Here is a 22933-nt window from a genome sequence, read left to right as displayed (position 1 = left end):
AAAAACAAAGAAAACAAGTTAGTCTTGTATAGTGGAGAATCAAAGGAAAAAGACCCCACTGTCCTAATCTTCAGAAACCTGATACCAGGGTGAGCCTGAGGACACAAAAGTATCCTTCCTTATTTTCCTTCATCCAATGGGTAGAAAATGGTTGAACTTCGATTTTACCCAGGTCTCCTGACTCCCAAGCCAATGCATTTCCTTTATGCTATGTTGTCTCTGTCAATGTTGAGGAATAAGGTAAGATAATGTTAAATAAGAAAGGTAGTGACAAAAAAATTAATTTTTAATATGATAGAAAATTGAAGGTTCCTAAACAGGGGGAAAGATCTGTGCAAAATCCATAAGATAGGGAAAGCCTGGAAAGAATGAGACTGTTTATTAAAATTATTTCAGTAATCTAAGTGACAGTAGGGAAGTGGCAATGAAAACAGAACAGAAGAGGAAGAATTGATTGGACTTAATGGCAAGATTGCATAAACATGTTCCTTTTTGCAAGAAATATGAAAACAAAAGAATAGGCTATGAGTATCACTGATTATCATCAAGGTGATAAACATTTTGTCAAAATATTTTGAAACTGTCAGCTAACATATTTTGTAATCCAAGAACGTTTAGGTCCAAAGACAGAAGGTTATTCTGGGAATTTGGCTGCTATTGGTGAAGCTGGGAATTAGCCCAATCACTCAAGAAAATAATTTTGAATTATATGAGAAAAGTGACTAATCTGTTATATCTTTTAATCTAGCAATCTCACTCCTGGACATGTACTCTGAGGAAGTTAAGCGTAAAAATATAGTCCCATATATGCCAAAATATTCATAGCATCACTTTTTTATTATAAAAAGTAAAAAATTGAAAACAAAGTATATGACTATCATTTGGGAGAATGGCTGGACAAAATCATTATACATAAGAATAATAGAATACATTACTTATCCTATAAAAATTATGATTATCATTTACCAATTGATAAATGCTCATGGGATATGAACAGAAATCAAAACTATAGTCAAGTGAACAAATGCTCTGTCATTATTGATTAGAGAGATGATAGTGTGATTTGAAACAACTTTGAGGTACCATTTGACACCTATTAGATTGGCAAAAATGACAAAAGAGGAAAATGACGAATATTGGGTGGAATGTGGAAAAATTGGGACACTGTTACACTCATTAGTGGAACTGTGAACTGATCCAGCCATTTTGGAGAGCAATCTGGAACTATGCCCAAAGAGTTATAGAACTGTATATACCTTTGACCCAACAAGACCACTGTTTCTCAAGGTAATCAGGGGAAAAAGGAAAAAGAGCCTTTATATTATAAAATATGGAGAGCAGTTCTTTTTTGTGATAGCAAAGAAATCGAGGAATGACTGAGTAAATTGTAGTATATGATTGTGATGGAATACTACTGTGCTGTGTATTTTTATAAAAATCCAAGATTTTTATTTTGTTCGAGAAAAGATCTTTAAGGAAGAAGCTTGCTAACTCCTAAATCCAGAGAATGAATTGATGCAGAAAGATGCTGGAAAACCCACACTACATCAAGAAGATCAAGAATGAACTTTGGATATGGTTGATTGAACTGAAGTTTGATTGAACATTTATTGTAAATGTATACATTTATGCCAAAAAGGATTGCCCCTAATTTGGCTTTCTGTCAATGTGCCTGGCAAAACATTGGTTTTGCTTTCTTTCTTTTCTATTCCTCCATCACTACTCTAATTTCCTCTTGGAAAATTGAATATTGTATGAATCTGTAGTTAGAAGTGCATTTAGGACTACAAGATGATTATGTTAAATGATCAATGGGGAGACAAGTCTCCCAATGATCATCAGGGGGGATTGTGGATCTTAAAATTTCTCAGACTCTACCTTGGAACATTATCTTAAGGTTATGGTTAAAGTTATTCCCCATTTAAACAATGGAGATACTTGGTCAGGAATGTATTGAGAGCTTAACCTTATTCCACCCATATTTAGGCATACCTTAAGGGGAAGATAAAGTTGTAAAACTCCTTACTGAACAATGAAAAAGTACTTAACTCATACTTATAGTGAGGCAAAAGCCCTTAAGCTAGGTGTATTTTTAGATCTAATACAAAAGGGTGCTAAGTACCTATGAAGGTCAAATTAATCACTAAAAGGGCAAGCTTAGCAAAGAGATGTGAATTACTCAGAAATTTTAGTCTACCCAGAGAAGGTGATATGAATTAAGATATGAATTAAGAAGGTGATAACAAGATGTGAATTAAGAAGGTGATAACAAGATGTGAATTAAGAATGGTCAGTCCTTTGGAAAACGTCTACTGTGATTGGTAGATGTGAAAATTTAGGGGAGGTGACATAGGAGAAAATTCTCTTTAAAAGGAGGTCAGGAACTGAGAGCTGGGGCTCTTGATGGAGCTCTCAGTGGCTGAATTTAGTTGAGCTCAGGAGCTGAACTGGAGGGTCTCTCTGAATACTAGAGTTTTGCCTGGGACAAAATCTTGTGGTGAGTGATTAAGGACTGACTAGTCTCTCTTTTTCCATGGCGACCACTTATTTTTTATATAAAATCAAGATGCTAAAATTATCTTTACAGTTTGGGCAATTCACAGTCTTGAAACCCATATTTTTGTGGTCACAGTTTATGGCAATCGCTCTTTTTTTCTGTCACAGCTGTAAGAAATGACAAGCAGGTTGATTTTTTTTAATTGCATGAAATAATGCAGAGTGAAGTGAGTAGAACCAAAGAATGCTATAAACAGTAAAAACAATTTTGTTCAAAAAGTATGTTGGCCTTCTCTAATGCAGGATTGGTAGGAAAGTAGAGAGACAACTCAGACCACAAAATATAACAAAAATAAATATAAATGTTTTTAAACTCTTACCTTTCATCTTAGAATCAATACTAAGTTCCAAGGCAGAAGAAGAGTAAGGGTTAGGCAATTGGAGTTAAGTGACTTGCCAAAAGTCATACATCTAGGGAATATCAGAGTATGTTTTAAAATTTTCTGGTCACAAATTTTTTCTCTCACATTTAACCTTAATTCTATATGCTATAGCTTATTGCCATTCAATCTTATATCATCTTCAAGATGGAAAATAGTTTATCTTTATGCTTTACTCAGGGGCAACAAGATGGCACCATGGAGTCAGGAAGTTTCATATTCTTGAGTTCAAATCTGGCCTCAAACATTTACTGACTGTGTGACCCTGGGCAAGTCACTTAACCCTATTTGCCTCAGTTTTCTTGTGATAAAGTGAGCTGGAGAAGGAAATAGTAAATCGGCCCAGTATCTCTGCCAAAAAAATCCAAATAGGGTCACAAAGAGTTGGACACATATGAACAGCAGCAATGCTTTATACATCTGTTGTCTTAGCTGTTGACAAAGAAACATAGCTTCTTGACAGTGTCATTTTCTGAAACAGATTTTTTTATCCAATAAATTTAACACATAAAGTGTCCCATCTCCTACACTAACCAGTTGTGTGAGCATGGACTAGTCACTTAAGACTGTTTCCTCATCTAAAAATAGAGATAATAGTACTCATCCCTTCTTATGAGGTTCTAGTGAAATATTTGTTTTGAAATTTTTATTTAATTAATTAATTTAGAATATTTTTCCACAGTTACAAGATTCAGTTACAAGATTTCTATACCATTGATATTTGCACTAGGTGGATCATTTAGATTCTACATCCCCAATCGTATCCCCATTAACCCTTGTGATGGAGCAGTTGCCCTTCTTCTGTGTGAAATATTTTTAAAGTGCTTTCAACACCTTAAAGCACTATAAAATGTAAGATATTCATGTGGTCTCAACTCTTTACTCTCCTTCTTGCCCTATATCCAATCAGGTGGTAAGTCTTACTGATTCTACCCTGAAGTTACAATCTGGGTTAAGCCTACCTTTCTAGGCTTCATACATATTACTGCTCTTCATTTACTCAAGATTTTGGCCAAACTGATCTACTTGGTCTCTATACACAGAATTCCATTTCTCGTCTCCATCTTTGCACCTCTTTCTTAACCTCCACCTCTTAAGATCTTTAGTTTCCTTTAAAGTTCAGCTCAATTTTAAAAAATTAATTAATTAAAAAACAAGCAAACATTTGTACATACCAGTGGAATACCTTGTGGGCTCTGGGAGAGGGGAGGGAAAGAAAATGAATCATGTAAACACAGAAAAGTATTCTTAAAATAAATTAATCAAAGTTCAGCTCCTTGTAACTCCTAAATAATCTCTTTATCTTGCATTTACTTTGTATATAAGGAAAATATAAGCATCTTGAGGGCAAGAACTGTTTCTCTTTTGTCTAATGTTAATGGCCAGCACTCAACACAATTCCAGGCATCTAGTAGCTACTTAATATATGCTTTTACATTTGGGGAAACTGAGGCACACAGTGGTGAAAGAGCTTGATTGAGCATCACACAGTTAGTGAATTCTGAGATTGGATTTCAATTTTTTTTTTTTTTAACATCAGGAACCATCTAGTATAACCTCATTTTACAGATTAGAAAATTGAGATTTAGACTGTTAGAAAGGATCAGAGGTAAGATTTCAACATTACCTCCAGAGCTTTCAAAACCTTTCTGTCTCTTACATTCTCTGATGATTCCCGGCACATGGGAAATGACAGACAGTTGAGTCATTCTCCATCGACATGGCCAGCAAACTTAGGTTGGTCATGATTTAGCAACACCCCATGACAATGTCCTCACCTTTTACTGAAACTGAATAATCTTTTGTGGTTTTCTCCTTGTTATTCAGAATCACAGTACATTTATAGTTCCCTCGGTCATACAGTCGAGCAGCCTGAATAAAAAAGCTCTCTTTTTTATTCCAGGAGGTGACGTTCTTGATCAGGATATCATCCTTATAAAAGAGAACCCGGCGCGGAGACTGAAGCTTGGACGTGGCGCTTATGTCGAAGAGACAATTCAAGGTTAGGTTCTTCCCGTTCTCCACCTCCCAGCCTGGCTCTGCTTTTATCTCAATCGAGTTGATAGTGAAAGCTGAATGTAAAGAAAGGGGGAAATCGTTTTAGAAAGAGATGGTATTCTTTATTGGAGAAAATGACCCTTAATCTAGTCATACATTAGATTCCTTTCCCAAGGCCATGAAGTCCAGGACTCTTTAATAATCAGCAAGTCACAACATCAGAACCTTAGTTGTCTTCTCTGGAAAGAGGGGGTTGGGTTACTGGATCAAAAGAATATGATTCTATGAAAGCTCCTGTCCCAGCCTCAAGCCTGCCTCTAGCTCAGGGGTCCCCAAACTTTTTACACAGGGGGCCAGTTCACTGTCCCTCAGACTATTAGAGGGCCAGACTATAAAAAAAGCTATGAACAAATCTGTATACCACTGTCTGGGATAGTGGAGGCTGCAGCGCTGGCTGTGATGGGTCTGTCACACCTTGCACAGGTCCATCACTGCCACCACTATACCAGACAGCAGTGTACACCATGGGGAATCCCCTCCCCCAGATTGCTGCTCACCATGCTGAAGGCTTCCATTGTGCAGTCCCATAATCCTTTGCGCAGCCCCTCATTCTCATTCAGTTACTATCAGAACAAGGCACCAAGCAAAGGATTATGTCACCGGAAGTAGTACTGTATGTGAGTGACACCGTGCTTTGCGGTGCCACCACATATAGTGCTCCTCTTGCTGATCACCAATGAAAGAGGTGCCCCTTCCAGAAGTGTGTTAGGGACCAGATAAATGGCCTCAGGGGGCTGCATGTGGCCCACAGGCCATAGTTTGGGGACCCCTGCTCTAGCTAAACAAAATGCTAACATGTCACTTACTATTTCATTAGTTTTTTTTTTTCAAAATCCTTCCCTTCCATCTTAGATTCAATACTGTGTATTGGTCCCAAGGCAGAAAAACAGTAAAGGCTAGACAATGGGGGTTAAAAGACTTTCTTAGGGGGGCAGCTAGGTGGCTCAGTGGATTGAGTCAGGTCTAGAGACAGAAGGTCCTGCGTTCAAATGTGACCCCAGATACTTCCTTAGCTGGGTGACTCTGGGCAAGTCACTTAACCCCCATTGCCTAGCACTTACCACTCTTCTGCCTTAAACCTAATACACAGATTGACTCTAAGACAGAAGATAAGGGTTTTAAAAAGTGACTTGCTCAGGGTCACATAGCTAGGAAGTATCTGAGGCCAGATTTAAACCCAGCATCTCCTAACTCCAAGTCTGGCTCTCAGTCTACTGAGCCACCAAGTTGCTCCAATCCTTTGCCACCCCCCCCCCACCCATTTTAAACCCTTATCTTCCATCTTAGAATCAATTCTGTGTAATGACTCCAAAGGCAAAAAAGTAGTAAGGGTGAGGCAATGTGTCTGAGGCCATATCTGAAACCCAGACCTTCCATCTCCAGGCCTGGCTCTCAATCCACTGAGCCACCCAGCTGCCTCTGTTTCATTTCGTTTTGAAAAAAAACTTGCGACCAATTTTAAAACAGTGAATTTTTTTCCTCCAATTTTCAAAGATATCCACACTCTTGTCTGTGTAATTTTGAGCGACTAATTTCTCCTCTTCAGTCCTCAGTTTCCCCATTTATAAAAGGAGAAAGTTGGACTAAATGATCTTTAAGGTCCTTTCAAGCTAAATCTATTCTTCTAACATGAAACTCCTTTGGTTGATGTAGAATATATAACCTTGCTCTGTTTTGATTGTGGTGGCTCCCCCTTCTCCAACCCAATGATTTAATTAATGTGATGAATTTTCCATGTAGAGACTCCTCCCATTGTGGATTGGCAAATCCTCTTTAATTTAGTCTTGTAGATTTGTCTGAGGAATCTGAGAGGTTACCTATTTCCCAATGGTCCCTCGAACAGTACAAATCAGAGGCAGGGCTTGAACCTAGGTCTTAGTGACTACTGTTATCAATTTTATAACCAACACCCCAAGCTATGTCTCTAGTTTGTCCTTATTTAAATTTAAATGGAGTGAGTAAGCACTAAGAACACCTGAGACATTCTGGTTGCCCTTTGAAGCAAAGCCTTCAGAGAAGGAAGGATAATCTAAATGAAAATATGTTTCTTTTCTGACGTTATTCTTTGTTTTTACAAGGTTATGTAGTGTTTCAGAGGGTAGGTAGAACCACTTTATGAGGGCTAACTAAAAGAATATATACAAAACTCTCCATGTCCAAACCAGAACTCAAAATCATTCTCCACAAAATTCTCTTCTAAACTTCTCCATTTCTCTTTAGGACACAATCAGGACACCAGTCATATAAGTTCATTGTCAATTCAGTATCATTCTCGATTCCTCGCTCACATTGACCCATGTCTTAAAAATAAAGGAACAGGGGCAGCTAGGTGGCACAGTAGATAGAGCATCAGATCCAGAGTTCAGGAGATCGGGGTTCAAATCTACCCTCAGACACTAGCTGTGTGACCCTGGGCAAGTCAGTTATCCCTGTTTGCCCAGTCCTTGCCTTTTGCCTTAGAGTTGTTACTAAGACAGAAATTTGAGTTAAAAAAAAAAAGAAAAGAATAACAAGTCTTGCCACTTTTACCTCCACACCTCTTTAATATATATTCCCTTTTCCTTACTCCTTTGACCTCTATCCCAGTTCAAGACCTCATCATTCTTCACCTAGATTATTAAAAATAGCCTCCTATTTGATGTACCTGCCTCAGGACTCTTCCCCACTCCAAGCCATGCTCAGCTTGGCTACTCAAGTAATTTCCCCTGTTCAGTCAACCTCAAAAGTTCCCAGAGCGTTAGAGATAGGAGACAGGAACAGGATCTCTCATTTCACGGGTGTAAAGAGCTCACAGCGAAGAATGTCTGCTCTTGAAGGTCAGCATCTTCTCTTAGAGATTCTTCATGGTCTTAGAGAGTTGTCTAGAGCACTGATAGGCTAAGTGATTTGCCTAAAGTTACCCAGGCAACCTGTGCTCTCCTCTAAGGAATGCTGCCTCTCACTATCTATTTGGTCAAACACAGTTCCTTTGTTAGGCATTCAAAGCCTTTCATAACCTGACAATAAACTATCTTTTCCACTTTTGTTTTGTTTGCAAATTTGCGATTTTTTACATTTGCATCTTACATTTATATTTGCAAATGTAACCTACCTTTCAAGATTGAGCAATCCTAAGCTTGCCAGTCATTGAAATAGATGTTTGGGGGAAACTTCAGTGACTAGGGGAGGGGGAGCCAAAGCATGTTACATATATTACTCTCCTTCATGCGCTCTATGGTCCAAACAGACTGTCTTTCTTTTCGTTTTTCATTTATGACATTCCATGTCTTGAGTATCCTACCAGGCCTGGAGTATATTCCCTCCTTGTACTGGCCTCTTAGAATCCCTAATTTCCTTTAAGATTCAGATGAAGTACCACCCTTTCCATGAAGCTTTTTTTTGTGCCTCCCTCCCTTACCCCCAAATATATCTATAGCATTTTTTATATATGGAAGCACCTTGAGGTCAGAAACTATTTCCATTTGTTTTCTTTGTAGTATTTGTTTGTATTTCTTTGTATTATTGATATATAGCAAGTAAATGCTTATTGGTTGATTGATTGACATAGTTCCCAAATTCCAATATTTTTGAATGAGGGAGTTTCCTATGAAACTTTAAAAAATTAAGCTTAGGAGAAATAAAATTAGTCAATCAAAAGCATTTCTTTTTTTTTTCTTCTTAACCCTTACCTTCTGTCTTGGAATTCATAGAGTATATTGGGTCCAAGGCAGAAGAGTGGTAAGGGTTAGGCAATGGAGGTTAAGGGACTTGCCCAAGGTCACACAGGAAGTGTCAGAGGTCACATTTGAACCCAGGACCTCCCATCTCTGGACCTGGCTCTCAATCCACTGAGCCACCTAGCTGTCCCCCAATCAAAAACATTTCTTAAGCATGTGCTGAAGACAAACTACATCCAAGGATCAAATCTGGCAAGGTCTGCTTTTGTGCAGCCCACTGAAAAACTGAACAAAATCATTCTTAGTTCATAAGCATTTGACAAAAGTGAGCGCTGGACAGGATTTGGCTGGCCAACCCCTGATCTACCAAATTCCAAACACCTTGCTAGGAATTGGGAATAAAAATACAAAGAATGAACAATCTCTTGTTTTAAGAAGCTTATATTTAATAATAATAAACACATATGAATAAAATGAATGGATGAATGAGTGATAAAGCATTTATTAAGTAAGGCATTACTATGTGCCTACCACTATTCTAAGTGCTAGGGATACAAATCCCAAAGCAAAGAAAATTCCTGGAATTAACATTCTAATAGAAAAAGATAATTTTCATTGAGGAGTAGAGACTAAGGAAGGGCACTTTGGTCTAGAAAATTACATAGATGGTAAGCAGGACCATAGGAGAATAAACTGAATAGAATCAGTATGCAATATTGATTCTAAGACAAAAAAGGTAAGTTTTTTTGTATAAAAAATGAAGAAAAATAATGTGGGGACAAAACCAGCAATATTTGGCAACTGATTGGATCTATGACATGAGGGAGAGTGAAGAATTGAGGATAATTCCATGGTTACAAATTTGGGAGACTAAAGAATGGTGGTATACGCAATAGAAAAAGAAAAGTTCAAAATAGAGTGAGTTGGGTGGGAGATTCTGCTTTAGACTTTTTTTTTTAAACCCTTGCCTTCTGTCTTGGATTTGTATTGGCTCCAAGGCAGAAGAGTGGTAAGGGCTAGGCAATGGGGGTCAAGTGACTTGCCCAGGGTCACACAGCTGGGAAGTGTCTGAGGTCAGATTTGAACCTAGGACCTCCCATCTCTAGACCTGGCTCTCAATCCACTGAGCTACCCAGCTGCCCCCTTGCTTTAGACTTTGAGATGTCTCTATGACATCCAGAGGTTTTCATATAACAGGCAGCCACGTTGTGGAGTTCATTAGGTGGAAATCCAAAAGGAGGATAAGGCAGAAAAAATAGATTCCAAAGGTCTTGGACAAGAGTTGAAGGACTGAGCAATAAATGGCTACTAGGTAGAAGCCACTGGCATATATATCAACCTACAGGCAAGTTTCCTGGAAGATACCTTTTACCTTTAATATCTTATAATCCTTTGCAGTCTCTGCTAGCAAAGAATCCTGACTGCTATCCATAATGGAAATTGACTATTTTCTCATGCTTCTCTGTCCTATGTTCCTGGTTCCTAGAATAAATTTTCTGCTCTTGGTCTCCCTTGCCCACTGTGGATGAGCTTAGGAAGCTTTGGGGCATAATAAAGAGTTAATTCTTCAAGTCATACACAATTTCTTCAATTTCTGTTGTATCCTTCATCAACTTCTGAGCACATAGTAAGGGTTCTATGAATTAGTTAAGTTAGTTAAATTGATTTAGACTGGACACTGGAGTAGGCAACCAACAGCTGCATTTTTTATTTGGTCAATCAAGAAGTATTTATTAAGCACTTACTTTATGCCAGATGGGCAACTAGGTGATGGAGTGGATAAAGTTCTGGGCCCAGAGTCAGAAAAACTCATCTTTCTGAGTTCAAATCCAGCCTCAGACACTTACTATTTGTGTGACCCTAGATAAGACATTTACCCATGTTTGCCTCAGTTTTCTCATTTATAAAATAAGCTGGAAAAGTGAATAGCAAACTACTCCAGTGCCTTTGCCAAGAAAACCCCAAACAGGATTGCAAAGATTCAGACACAGCTGGAGTAACTAAAACAATAATAACAGATGTGCCAAATACTGTGTTTGACCAAAAAAATGCAAAAAAAAATCCTACTCTCAGAGTTCATAAATCCAACAGAGGAAAAAAGATGAAAACAACTACAAAAAAGTCAGAGATAGGATAAACTAGAGTCAACAGAACGTACTAGTGTTAAGGGGGATAGGGAAAGGTTTCTTGCAAAGCAAGGCTTTTGGCTTGCACTTAAAGGATGTCAGAAAAGCCACAGGGCAAAGATGAAGAGGGAGAGAACATTGGGCATTGGAGATAGCCAACAAAAATGCTGAGAGGGGTGATGTAGAGTCTAATGCCAGGAACAGCAAGGAGGCCAATGTTACTGGATCATGGAAGGTGTTATTGTTCAGTAGAATCAACTCTTCATGACCCCATGGACCATACATAGTCCCTTCTATCCTCCATCATCTCCCAAAGTCTGCTCAAGTTCATGTTTGTTGTTTCCATGACACTATTCATCTCATCCTCTGCTGTCCCCTTCTCCTTTTATCTTCAGTCTTTCCCAACATCAGGGACTTTTCCAACAAGTCCTATCTTATCATGTGGCCAAAATATTTAAGCTTCAGTTTCAGTATTTGGCTATCCAGTGGATTCCAGCAAATTATCTGAATCATGGAGGATAATAAAATTATTACTAGATTCTTTGACCAGATAAGAAATACCTGTTGAGTGAGGACTCCATCCTGCTAAGGCTCATAGACATCAACTAAGAGGTCTTAGATTTAGAGATAGGCCTTAGTGGTCATTTAATCTAGTACTCTCATTTTATAGAGAAGGAAACTGAGACTCAAAGAAAGGCAAAGAAAAATCATATAACCACTGATTGCCTGCCAAAAGGATTCACTAGATTCGCTGAAGAAGAAAATGGCAAACTACTCCACTATCTTTGCCAAGGAAACCCCCATGGGTTGCCATGGTTCATAGAGTCACAAAGAGTCAGACATAACTGAGTGACTGAACAACAGCAATAATAATAGTAATAAATTTATAGTTAATTTATGAAATTATGAAATGAGACAAGGATACTTAGTTCTTTGGGGACTACCCAGGAAAGACAATGATGGCGGCAGAGAATGAGGCTGCAATTACACTTTAATAAGGCATAGAAAGTACAAGGGTAAAGACAAAGAAAATGCAAAGAAAAGCCATAAAAAGGGGTACAAAGGCAGATGATGTAGGGACAGGGATAGTGTGATGAAGAAAAGAAGCCATCATGGGGAAAAATATAGAGAAGAGGAGAGGCACAGATCATCACCCATGATGGATTAAAGTTGGGAAAACTCAAGTGGCATGGACCCTTAGGAGATAGAAGAGTGCTTGGAGGACAGGAATTTGGAGTCTTCATTTTGTAGGGTTTGGGGAGAGGAACTGACTTACTCTTATCTGTACCACCTTGGGGATAGTTCATCAATATATTCAAATCATCTTAAATTGTCAGGAAAACTTGAAAGTTAACACATCCAAATTATCTCAAAATGAACAGCACCATTCAGTGTTCTGGTTTTACTACAGAAATCTGGAAATTATCTGATTTTTATATATCAGAGGACACAAAGTCCCTGACAATAAATAAAGCCTGGCTGGCTTCTCCAAATTCAGCACATAGCTCTTAGCTGTGGGTTTTTTGGTTAATATATGAAATAATTTACAAATTTGATCTCTGAAATGGTCTGTACGTGACTTCTAGGTTCCCCTTTGCGATCTTACTTCCTGCTATTGCTATTATATACTAGCTACTTATAAACTTACTATACTGACTAGGGGCAGGGGAAGGAAGTAGTCGGGGGACCAGAACAAGATACAATTTTAATACAATAATAAGAAGAAGAATAACAACTAGAATTTATAAAGTGTTTTAAGGTCTGCAAAATACTTTACAAATATTATTTCATTTTATCCTCAAAACAACCCTTAAAGGTAGGTGCTATTATTATCTTCACTTTACAAATAAGAAAATTGAGGCTAGCAAAGGTTAAATAACTTGCCCAAGGCAACATTGCTAGGAAGTGTCAGAAACTGGATTTTAATTCCTTTTTCTGATTCCAAGTCCAGATTTCTATCATTCCCCAAGCCATGTAGCTAGTTTTCATCAAGTTGTTGAATGAGACTTTTGTCTTTGAAAGAAGAATGATAGGTAGTGGAGGGAAGGAGGGGAGAATTTGCCAGAGAAGAAAAGATGTAGAAAGCATATGATAATTTCCATCCGGTGAGAGAGGGATTAGACTTCTGCTTGACCTCAAAAGGCAGAACTAAGACCATTGGGTGAAAGTCATATAAGGATAATATGGGGAGTCCCAAAAATCATAGTACATTGTAAAACTTTAATAATTATTAATTTAATAGCCTTGAGCTAATACTAAAGTTTTTCAATGCAATACGATTTTTGGGACATCCTATATTTTTAAAAAATTCCATAATAACAGCTGAGTTTTTTAGCTTTTTTTTTTTTAACCCTTACTTTCTGTCTTGGAATCAATACAAGTAATGATTCTAAGACAGAAGAGTGGTAAGGGCTAGGGAAGTGGGGTTAAGTGATTTGCCCAGGATCACAAAGCTAGGAAGCATCCATGGTCAAATTTGAACCCAGGACCTCCCAACTCTAGACCACTGAGCCATCTTGCCTACAGAGCTGTTTTTTTGTTTGTTTGTTTGTTTGTTTGTTTGTTTTAAATGGAAAGGGCTATCTTAAGTTCCCTATCACTGAAAGTATTTAGTTAGAAGCCAGAGGAACCATTTGTAGATGATGTGAATGAGATTCATGTTTTGGTTAAGAAGGGAGTGAGAAGACCTCTAAAATCTGTCTGTCATAGTTCTGGAACTCAATGGGTCCCTAATCTATGGCTCTTCTCTCCCCAGTTCTTAAGAAGTCATGGCCACAATTTGTGCCTCATAGAACTATGAGAACAGAATATCAGCCAGTCACTAAGACACAAACTTCATTGAGAACCAGGCTTATTGGTACCATAGGACCACAGGAAGTGTCTCTCTCTCTTCTTTGGTCCCATTTTTCTTTCTTCTGTGGCTGCTACCATGACAGCATCCAGGGACCAACCTCTATTCATCCCACTCTCCACTGGTCTCCTCCATGGTTCTTTGGCATTTACAACCCCACCCAACTCTCTGGACTTAAACAATATCCCATGCACTTCGTCCTTCAAATATGCTTCTGGTCAATTCTGTTGGTTTATGGCATAACTTTATAAGGCCACAGTTGTGTTTTTCAATTACCATGGGAACCAATTTGTTTTTGTCAGCTGTATGACCACAATCTGTACCTGCCCCAAGTCGGTCAACTCACTGGTTCATATAAGGAGATACACCAACATGAAGTCAGTGGATTAAATCAAGTGAATCTCTTCCTCCCCTCAATCATTTCCAATTAAGGAACAAATGTCCTCTTGAATTGTGGACTGCAATCATTATAAAACATCAGAATTGGAAGAGACTTTAGAGATGACCTAGTCCAATTACCTCATCTTACTGAAATAACTAATTCTTATACTTATGTATACAACATTACTAAGGAGGAAACTTGGATCCAGAGAGAAATGATTAGACTAAATGTGCATTGCACAGAACTAAGAGCTATGAGGAGTCTTAAATTCCTGGGAATTCTCACTAAATTTACCAAGACTGTGGAAAAGTACAAAATTCCAGTTTTTCAAAGTTCTTTCTGCTCTTAGCAATCAATCAATCAATAAGCATTTATTAATCTTCTGCTATGTGCCAGACACTATGGTAGGCACTGAGGAAGTAAGGACAAAATTGAAACAATCCCTACTTCTAAGGAAATCATATTCTGATGGGAAGAAGGTATAAAAATAGGTACATGATTTTATATATTCACATATATAAAATCAAGAAGACTCATCTCCTTGAGTTCAAATCTGGTCTCAGACACACTTACAAGCTGTGTGACCCTGCACAAGTCACTGAACCTTGCTTGTCTTAGTTTCCTTATCTGTTAAATGAGCTGGGGAAGGAAATGTCAAACCACTCCAATATCTTTGCTAAGAAAATCCCAAATGGAGTCACAAAAAGTTGTACATGACTAAAAACAACTGAACAATATAACACAGGGATAGATAGATATAGATGACAGAGAGATAGCTACACAAATAGATATGTGTGTGTGTATATACACCCACACAAAAGCATATACAAAATATTTATAAAACACAGATTTGAGGTAACTCTGGTGAGAAAAGCAGCTGGCAGGACCAGGAAAGACCTCATGCAGAAAGTGGTTCCTGAGGTAAGAGTAAAAGGAAACCCGAGATTCTAAGAGGTAGAAATGAGGAAGAGAATTTCAGTCCTGGGGACAATATTTCCCTAAGAAATGATTAGTATATCGTTTCCATTTTATGGATAAGGAAAGTGGATTGTAAAACAGGATAACTGAGTTCCAATCCCTCTGCCACCACTAATTCATTATAGTACCTTGAAAAATTCACTTCTATTCCCTGGAGTTTATCCTCCCTCATCCATCAAATGAAGACAATAATACTTGCTTGACTTACTTTGCAAGGTTATCATAAAGACCAAACATGGGTGAAAGCACTTTGAAAAGTTTAAAGAGCACTGAACACTCACCCTTAAAACACATCCACATCCACCCAGGGATCTAGAACTAGATGGGATTTAAAAGGTCACAGCCTTTTATACAGAGCCCAATGTTATATGTTATACATGAGCAAACTGAGGCACCACAGAACACAACTGACTTGCCTGCAGTCACATAACTGATAAATGAGACAGGATTTGAACCCAGTTCTTTCCCACTCTAACTGCACTGCTCTCTCTACTATTCCATGCTGCCTCCATAGATGAGACTTTTAAGTAATTTAAACTTAAGGGCTAATTTGTTGACAATACTTTTCCACCCATTTCCCCCAAGCCTCAGTTTTGTTTCCCTCCCATTTAGCAACTAAAGTATATTGTATGGGAAATTCGACTTTTTGTTGCCAGACCTCATAAATATTCCAATCTCTCAAAGTCCTGAAACCAACCCCTCAATTCACATATATTTTATCATCCTAGACCAAATTTCCAAATACATACTTTTCACTTTGTCAAAAATCTAGACTTCAAAAACGTTTGCGGAGGAGACAGTCTCTCTAATCACGGCACTCTTGAGTTGCTTGATGTTGGAATCAAATGTAAACTCAATCAATCATTTGTGAAGGAGAAAAAAACCACAGCAAAATGAATCACTTAAACTCTGTTGGTTTCTAATAAACCCCTTTGTGCTGAATGGAAGAGCGGTTGGTAATAAGAAATGAAAATACAGATTACGAGGTGGTTCACTTCTTCCACTTTTTCCCCAAAATAAACAGAATTTTCAACGCATTTCCCATTGTATAATTAAATGCAATTTAGGGCCAAGCAGGTTTTTTTTTTTCCATGCGTACTAATAGAATCAAACTTTTATATATCTTTCTGGTCCCCCAAAAAAGGAGTTTCTGGACTTTTATCCATCCATAAAACTATCAACAAATCAATTTCATATTAATTTAGAAAATTCTCAAGTAGGAAACATGGCATAGCCGAAGGACTGCCATTTGCTACCCACCTGACCTCTCTATACTTCAGTTCTTACCTGTAAAATGAGAGGTTTGGACTAGATGACCTCCAAATTCTCTTTAGCTCTAAATCTATGATAATAGACCAAAATCCCCAGACGAGACAAAAAGAGGGGAAAGAGACAGAAAAATTCCACAACTTACAGTTTTCTTGACCTTTTAGACTTGGACCTGGGGGGAAAAAAAGACAAAGTGTCACTATCTCAGAAACTTCAAGCCCCACAAAATTTAAGGACTAAGAGAAGAAAATAAAAACTTACAGAACCAAAGCATCCCCAGAAGAACCAAATACATCTTGTCTTGGAGTAATAGTTGCCCGGGCTAGAACCTGAGAGTGAACATTCGAAGCAGTTTAATTCCAACCAGGAAAGCTGGTAAGAAGGGATGTCTTCAAAAGGAGAAATAGATAAGTAAGCCTTAGTGTGAAAAGTTAAGATTCACTCTTGGAAGCTTTTTCCTCTTTGTGAATAGCAAACGGCCTGTGGCACTCACTGGTTAGGTAATAGCTGCCATTAGTGGAAACTGGAAACAATGAGCTTCTGGCGGAATTGATAGCTACTCAGGAAATGACTGGCCTTTTCCTGAGGGCTGCTGAACTAATTTTCTTTGTTTAGTTTCTTAAAGTATATTTGAAAACAAGAAGCACAAATGACATTTGTCTTGGCACACCTGTCAATCTTCCTTTTTGCTCTCTCATTACCTCCCTACTCCCTCATATTCTAACCAAGGGACCTTCCAATCTCTCTCTGCAGTCTCTCTTCCAATCTCTCTCTACCTTCATCCAGGGAGGTTTCTCCTCTGATACCTCTTTCTCTTTTATTATCTATTCTTTCTTTCTATTTACTTTTTCTCTTTTACTATTCTCATTTTTAAAGAGGGCATAAATCTAAATAAAATTTTCCTGACTGCTAAGCCCTAGTTGGGAAAAAAAGTTTTGCTTTGCTAAAGATATCAAGATTTGCTAATTAATCATAATAAACCATCTGCATAGCTCTGCACTATTAAAAAGTACTTTACAATCCTGAGAGAATTACTGCAATTAACATTTTACAAAAGAGAAGACTGAGGACTAAAAAAGGTACCTAAGAATGGCAGGACCAGAATTCAAATTCAAAGCCAAAAGATGCAAAAAACTTGTGTAGAATTTTAATTAATTATTCTTTCTAACTAGTTGCAACACAATTGAAGACAAGTGCTGTTAGTACCATCTAATTTTATGCATTCTAGAGTAAAACTAGGTTCCCACCATCTGGGTCACCTGCTTTGGGGATAAGTTCCATTCCTCCTCTCTATAATTCCTTCCTAGTAATTGTTAAGAGTGTCTTACAAATTAGGTTAGAGAGCTATACTTCTGATCCACAGTTAAACCAAAATCTGTACCCTTGATTTTATCTAACACAAGGCAGGTATCAAGATATGATGATGCTCAAGCCCTAGACCCAGGAAGAGTCTAGGAAACAATTTATCCCACCTTTCCACATTTTATAGTCTACTCTACTGTACCCCTAATATCCAAATCTAAATGAGATTTGATTAAAAAATAACCGAAGACCTGAGAATAGTATTTAACTCATTTGTTTTTGAATGCTGTTAGAACCAAGTTGTTTTTCCTCCCATTCTGCATTCCAGCTCCCTGCTCCCCAACCACCCAAAATAAATAGACAAAAAAAAATTTTATTTTAATTTTCAAAAGATTTAAAGTCCCAGGAGAATTAAAGAAATGCTGGTTTCAAAAGGTAATATCCTGGACCTGTGGAATAAGGCAATTTGGGGAACCTTTGATGAGATTTGTAAGTATTTGGGAAAAAATAGGCTAACATGCTATGGATCCAAAGTAAACTTCTAAAACTTCCATGTCATTCTTTCACATGCTGAAAAAAAACCCTTAAAATTTCATTGGAAAATAATCTCCTATTTCAAAATTAACTTAGAAGTTTGAAAATAAAAACAGAAAAGATGCTTCCTGGTGTAGTGAAGACTGAAATTTCGAGAAAACTTAATCAACACATAGCAGCAATAACTTACTGTAACATCCACAATCAAGGAAACAGAAGCATATTTTGAAATCAAAGCCTCCCTGTTCCTTGTTTCCCTCTTTCTACATCTCTCTACTTTCTCAGTGTATGCAACTCTATGTTCCTATATCCATCCTTTTTCCTGTATATCTTATTGTGGTCAATCTGTGTATATACATGTATTTTTGTTTGTTTATTTCTTGTGTCTGTTTACTTGTCACTCTGTCCTCCTGTAATACTAAAATACAAAATAAGTTAAAAAAGGGTGGTAGACTGAGATAACTGTGATATGTTTTTGTGTTACATTCTGTTGCTGGGGGAAGACAATGTGTACAAAAACACCATCTTGGTGCTGCCAAGGAGATCATGACAGTGGAGACAGCAGCCTGATAGTTCTGGCAAAAATCACATCAGCATTTCCCTCCTCAATCCCATGGGGAATTTGCCCTAACCTAGGGACTAAATGAAGGGGTCTAATGTGACTCATAGGCTCATTCTTCTAGCCTAAAGGGTGATGGGGTCACTAAGCAATATACTAATGCTAGAACAGTGTGTGTGTGTGTGTGTGTGTGTGTGTGTGTGTGTGTGTGTGTGTGTTCTGGGAAATGGAGGGAAAGTATTGAACAACTCTCTACTGGGAAAGGGGAACCTTGTCGCTGTGATATTCTCAGAGCCAGGATCTAGAACCAGAGATATGTGGACAAATTGTGTATCAGCTGTTGAGATGGATGATATATTCATCAAAGCCTCCCTCCCAAACTACAGACCCATAGAAGAGAGATTTTTCCATTTTTTCCCCTTTCTTCTCCTCCCCTCTGTCTCTCTCCAGAGCATGTATGTGCTCTATTTTCTGAAATTTACCTTTGTTTCTGAAAAGTTTACTTACTTTTCTGTAACAAAGACTACCCTGACCTCTACTCTCTGAAAGCCAGGTATGTTACATTTCACTCCATCCTTTGGATTCTCCATTACCTTAAAGGGATTGGGGGGAGGGGTCTAGTTTCTATGCCATTGGCTCTATGTCCCCCTAATAGTGTTCCTCCCCTAAGAATAGGAGGTATGCTCCCAATTATATTAGCCACAAGCAATGAAATGAGAAATGTGTCAAGGAAGTTCATTCCCTCTCCCTCCTGAGTAACTTGACCTGTCCATCAAACATTCCTGACATAACACAGTTGCACCAGGTTTGCATCTGTGTATGTGTTGTATGTCAATAAAAGTCAAGGCTTTGGGCTATGAAGAGACTTGCAGGCTAGGGACCACGTGTCAGGTTACTTATAGGAATGATTGTCCACCCTTTCTAATAAACTTTATAAAACATATATCTGGGTAGAAATATTATTCCAATTCTTACAGAAATTAGAAAGATTTACTTCAGAAAGTATAAGCACAAATACACAAACTGACTCCCAACATTTGAAGTCACAATGCCCCCCTCTCTCTCTCTGCACCATCTTGGTCTCTGGTGAAAGTTAGGTTCATAGTTTAGCTTGTTTCCCAAAGAACATAGTTCTAATTACAAGTCCAACCATCCCCTCCCCATGGTCTCGAGTCCTAGGCTTCTTGGCTTCTTAGGGTTTCCATGTCAGCCTGGTTGGCTAAGCCATCCCACCTGCAATCCTCTGGCTCAAACTCAGGGCAAGCAGCAGAAACACAACCACCCCAAGGACAGTAGTTTCTTGAAGCAAGGATAAGAGACTGAGGAGGGGAAGGAAATTGGTTCAGTTCATGGTGGCTAGGCTGGGCATATCAGAAAATGTGGTGGAGAAGAGAATAGCCAAAAAGAGAAAATGGCTGTCTTGCCAGTTTTAAAGACACAAGCAGCCAATCAAAGGAGGCTGCCCCCACCTATAAGGTAGGGGACACATAGCTGGCTTCATATTGGGTAAACTGGACATGCTCAAAGAAGCATGTTTCAAGGATTGCATTTCTGTTTGTGCTGCTTTTTAAATATAATAAATATGATTAATTATTGCATGGGTGAAATATGTGTAGTTGTGTTCAAACATATTGGGAAAAGGCCATAAGGGAACTACTATGATGAGGAGAGAGATAAATTTACATCTATAGTGTTTTGCCAGAGCATTTCTCTGGCTAGAGCTGAAGAAAGAATAATACAGATCAATTTTTAATAGCTTTTCAATTCTTTCTCTCTCTCTCTTTCTTTCTTTAATGTCAGCAGTCTTGAAGGCAGCAGCAAGAATAGGAGATAGTGGCCTGAAGGATATTGGAGTCTGGGATTTTGTCATTTTGTCATTTTTTCTTTCTTCCTTGCTTCCTTGCTTCCTTGCTTCCTTCCTTCCTTTCTTTCCTAGCTTTCTTATTTTTTTTTTAATTTATTTTAAACTCAGGATCTGTTTTGATAGGGAACTCCCTCCCAGAGATATAGGACCAAAACCTTAGCTACTGTTAAGAAAGACAAATCCCAGGGGATGAGCATTTCACCCAGACCAAAATAAAAAAAAAAAACCAAATAGGGTCTTGTCATAATAGCTCAGATAAGAAGAAATGAGATCCTATACTAGATGATTGTTAAAGAAGAGACAGATAAGAGGAAATGTTGCTAAAAATGTCATCAGTGATTGGCAAGTGATTGGATGACCGTAATTACTCTGAAAAATGGCAAATATGAGGAATTTAGAAAACATAAGAAGACTTGAAGTGATTAAGAACAAGATAAGCAGAACCAAGAGAATAATGCTGTTAAATTTTATTGGTTGGACTTAATATTTTTAATTGGTGGTCACTGGGGATTTAATTTCTAAATCCCAAAGTGAATTAATTACTAAAGTAAAATGGAATCTGCGGTAGTTTATTTTACAATAGAGGGAAGATATTAAGGAAGAGAGAAAAGGGGAGAGAGAGAGGGAGAGAGAGCTCTGGCTTCCTCAGAGCTAGGTAGAAATTCTAAACCCTAGCCAGGGGAAAGGAGTAAAGGAGACAATGGGCCTTTCTTGGAGGTTCACACCTCCAAAAAGGCAAGGAAACTAAGTCAGCCTTTCACTCACCATGGCGATCTTTTAAAAGGAAAGTAGTCTGAGGTCTCCTGCATGAGCTCCTCCAGGGGTCCAGTTCCACAGCCAAGTGTCTTCACTCCAAGTCTGAGTGTCTGTCTTCCAGCCTCTCAAGTGTCTATCTTCCAGTTCAGCTTCGAGTGACCAATTTTTCCAGTCCAATTCCGAATGACTGAATTCTCTATATTGATTTATCCATCCTTGTGTGCCTCTGTTTCCTCTACCTTTTCCTCTTGTGTCACCTCCCCTAAATTTTACTTCTACCAATAACAGCAGACACTCCTCTCCAGGACTGCCCACTCAATGTATGAAATGTGTGTTCACACCTTTTGTAGTTAGTCATACCTTTTGTGGTTAGTTAACACCTTTTTTGTTAGTTAACATCTTTTTGTAGTTAAAAATGGGTAGATCTACTTGAAATACTGAGTTAGCACTTTTGGGATTAAAATCTAAAGATAGACAGGGGATTACAATTTAATCTTCACAATAAAGGAAGAACTAAGAACCTTCATTGTTATAGTCAGGAGATAGCTAAATCCAATCTTCACACTACAATAATGCAAATTTAAAAAAACAACAGCACTAAGAGGAAACTGAACTATGAGCAATTTCAGTGACCAGTCTTGGTATCAAATAACAGATGATGAGACACTCTTCCTTCCTAATAGTAGAGGCAAAGTACTTTGGGGTATAATGTCAGTATTTATAACTGTGGATCTGTAAGGATAAGTGATAAATGTATAATGTATAATAATAAATAAATAATAATAATAATAATTAATAAATAAATAAATAAAATGATAAATGTAAGGATAGAGATAAATGCAAAGATTGGCTTTAAGAGGGAAGGAGGAGAATTTGGACACAAACCCTGGGAGAGAATTCTGGAAGGAAAAAGGGATCTTGGGAGTTTGACTTTTTTAACTGTCACTCCTATTTTGGCTTTCCACTGAGCTGGAAGGAGGATTTTTGCTCTGGCATCCCCTGGGAAAAACTAATCTTGTGGAAAGATTAGTGATTCCTGGGTTGGAGAATTGCCATTGAAGGAACTTGCCTTTTCCCTGGAGTACAGAGATCAACCTGTCTAAGATCCATCAGTCAGATATCATCTTGGTTTAGGTAATCCCAAGGGTTTTGTCACCTGGGACTCTGGGTTACCTTGGAAGCCTCAGGCTTGAGAAGGATTCAAACTACTAGTGAATCCTATCTCCTCTGCCTTTTAAAAGACAATTTTGGCGGGGGGGGGGGGGGGGGGGGGGGAATAATTAAAAAATAAAAATAAAGACAATATGGTTAGTTAGGTTGGCAGATAGCCAGATAGTGAGTTTAATGGGTCTTAGTCAGAGATAAGGAGTTTTAGAGCAGTTTGAGTAAATTCTCAAGACGAAATACCATGAGGTAAAAGAGGTTGGTTGGAGACTAGATCTGTAGTGTTAAGACCCTACCTACCACTTTCCCTTACTCCAATTATAAAAATAAACTTGGTTTCTAAAGCCCAAGGGTTTTGTGCTTTTATGGCCCTGGGGATGTCCCTAGGCGGGTGTTTATCATCTCCCATCCATCTAGGCCTTTCCAAAACAATATACCTCCACTTGAAGGTAGCCATATCTTTCAGATCACTACATCTCTTGTTTTTTTCTCAACAGT

The 22933-nt window shown here is 38.1% G+C and overlaps 1 protein-coding gene across 7 annotated transcripts in view; it reads right to left on the bottom strand.

Annotated features, from left to right (window-relative positions):
- PECAM1 (platelet and endothelial cell adhesion molecule 1) overlaps window positions 1–16793 on the bottom strand; it is a 98984-nt gene extending 82191 nt beyond the window's left edge. For 5 of the 7 annotated variants that reach the window (XR_008916428.1, XR_462249.3, XM_007482794.3 and 2 more), the window contains exons 1-3: window positions 16518–16791; window positions 16402–16428; window positions 4715–5008 (exon numbers count right to left, since the gene is read on the bottom strand). Coding sequence is in view for 5 of the 7 variants with exons in the window: in XM_007482794.3 (XP_007482856.2) it covers window positions 4715–5008; window positions 16402–16428; window positions 16518–16551 (355 nt within the window). In the remaining 2 variants the exon portion in view is untranslated. Of the gene's footprint in view, window positions 1–4714; window positions 5009–16401; window positions 16429–16517 lie in introns of all 7 variants that reach the window. The other 2 variants (XM_007482796.3, XM_007482795.3) reach the window with 2 other exon arrangements.
- Between the last annotated feature and the right edge of the window lie 6140 nt (window positions 16794–22933).

The sequence above is a fragment of the Monodelphis domestica genome, chromosome 2 (genome assembly GCF_027887165.1).
Source record: "Monodelphis domestica isolate mMonDom1 chromosome 2, mMonDom1.pri, whole genome shotgun sequence".
Taxonomy (NCBI): domain Eukaryota; kingdom Metazoa; phylum Chordata; class Mammalia; order Didelphimorphia; family Didelphidae; genus Monodelphis; species Monodelphis domestica.
This window is presented reverse-complemented; position numbering and strand designations above follow the sequence as displayed.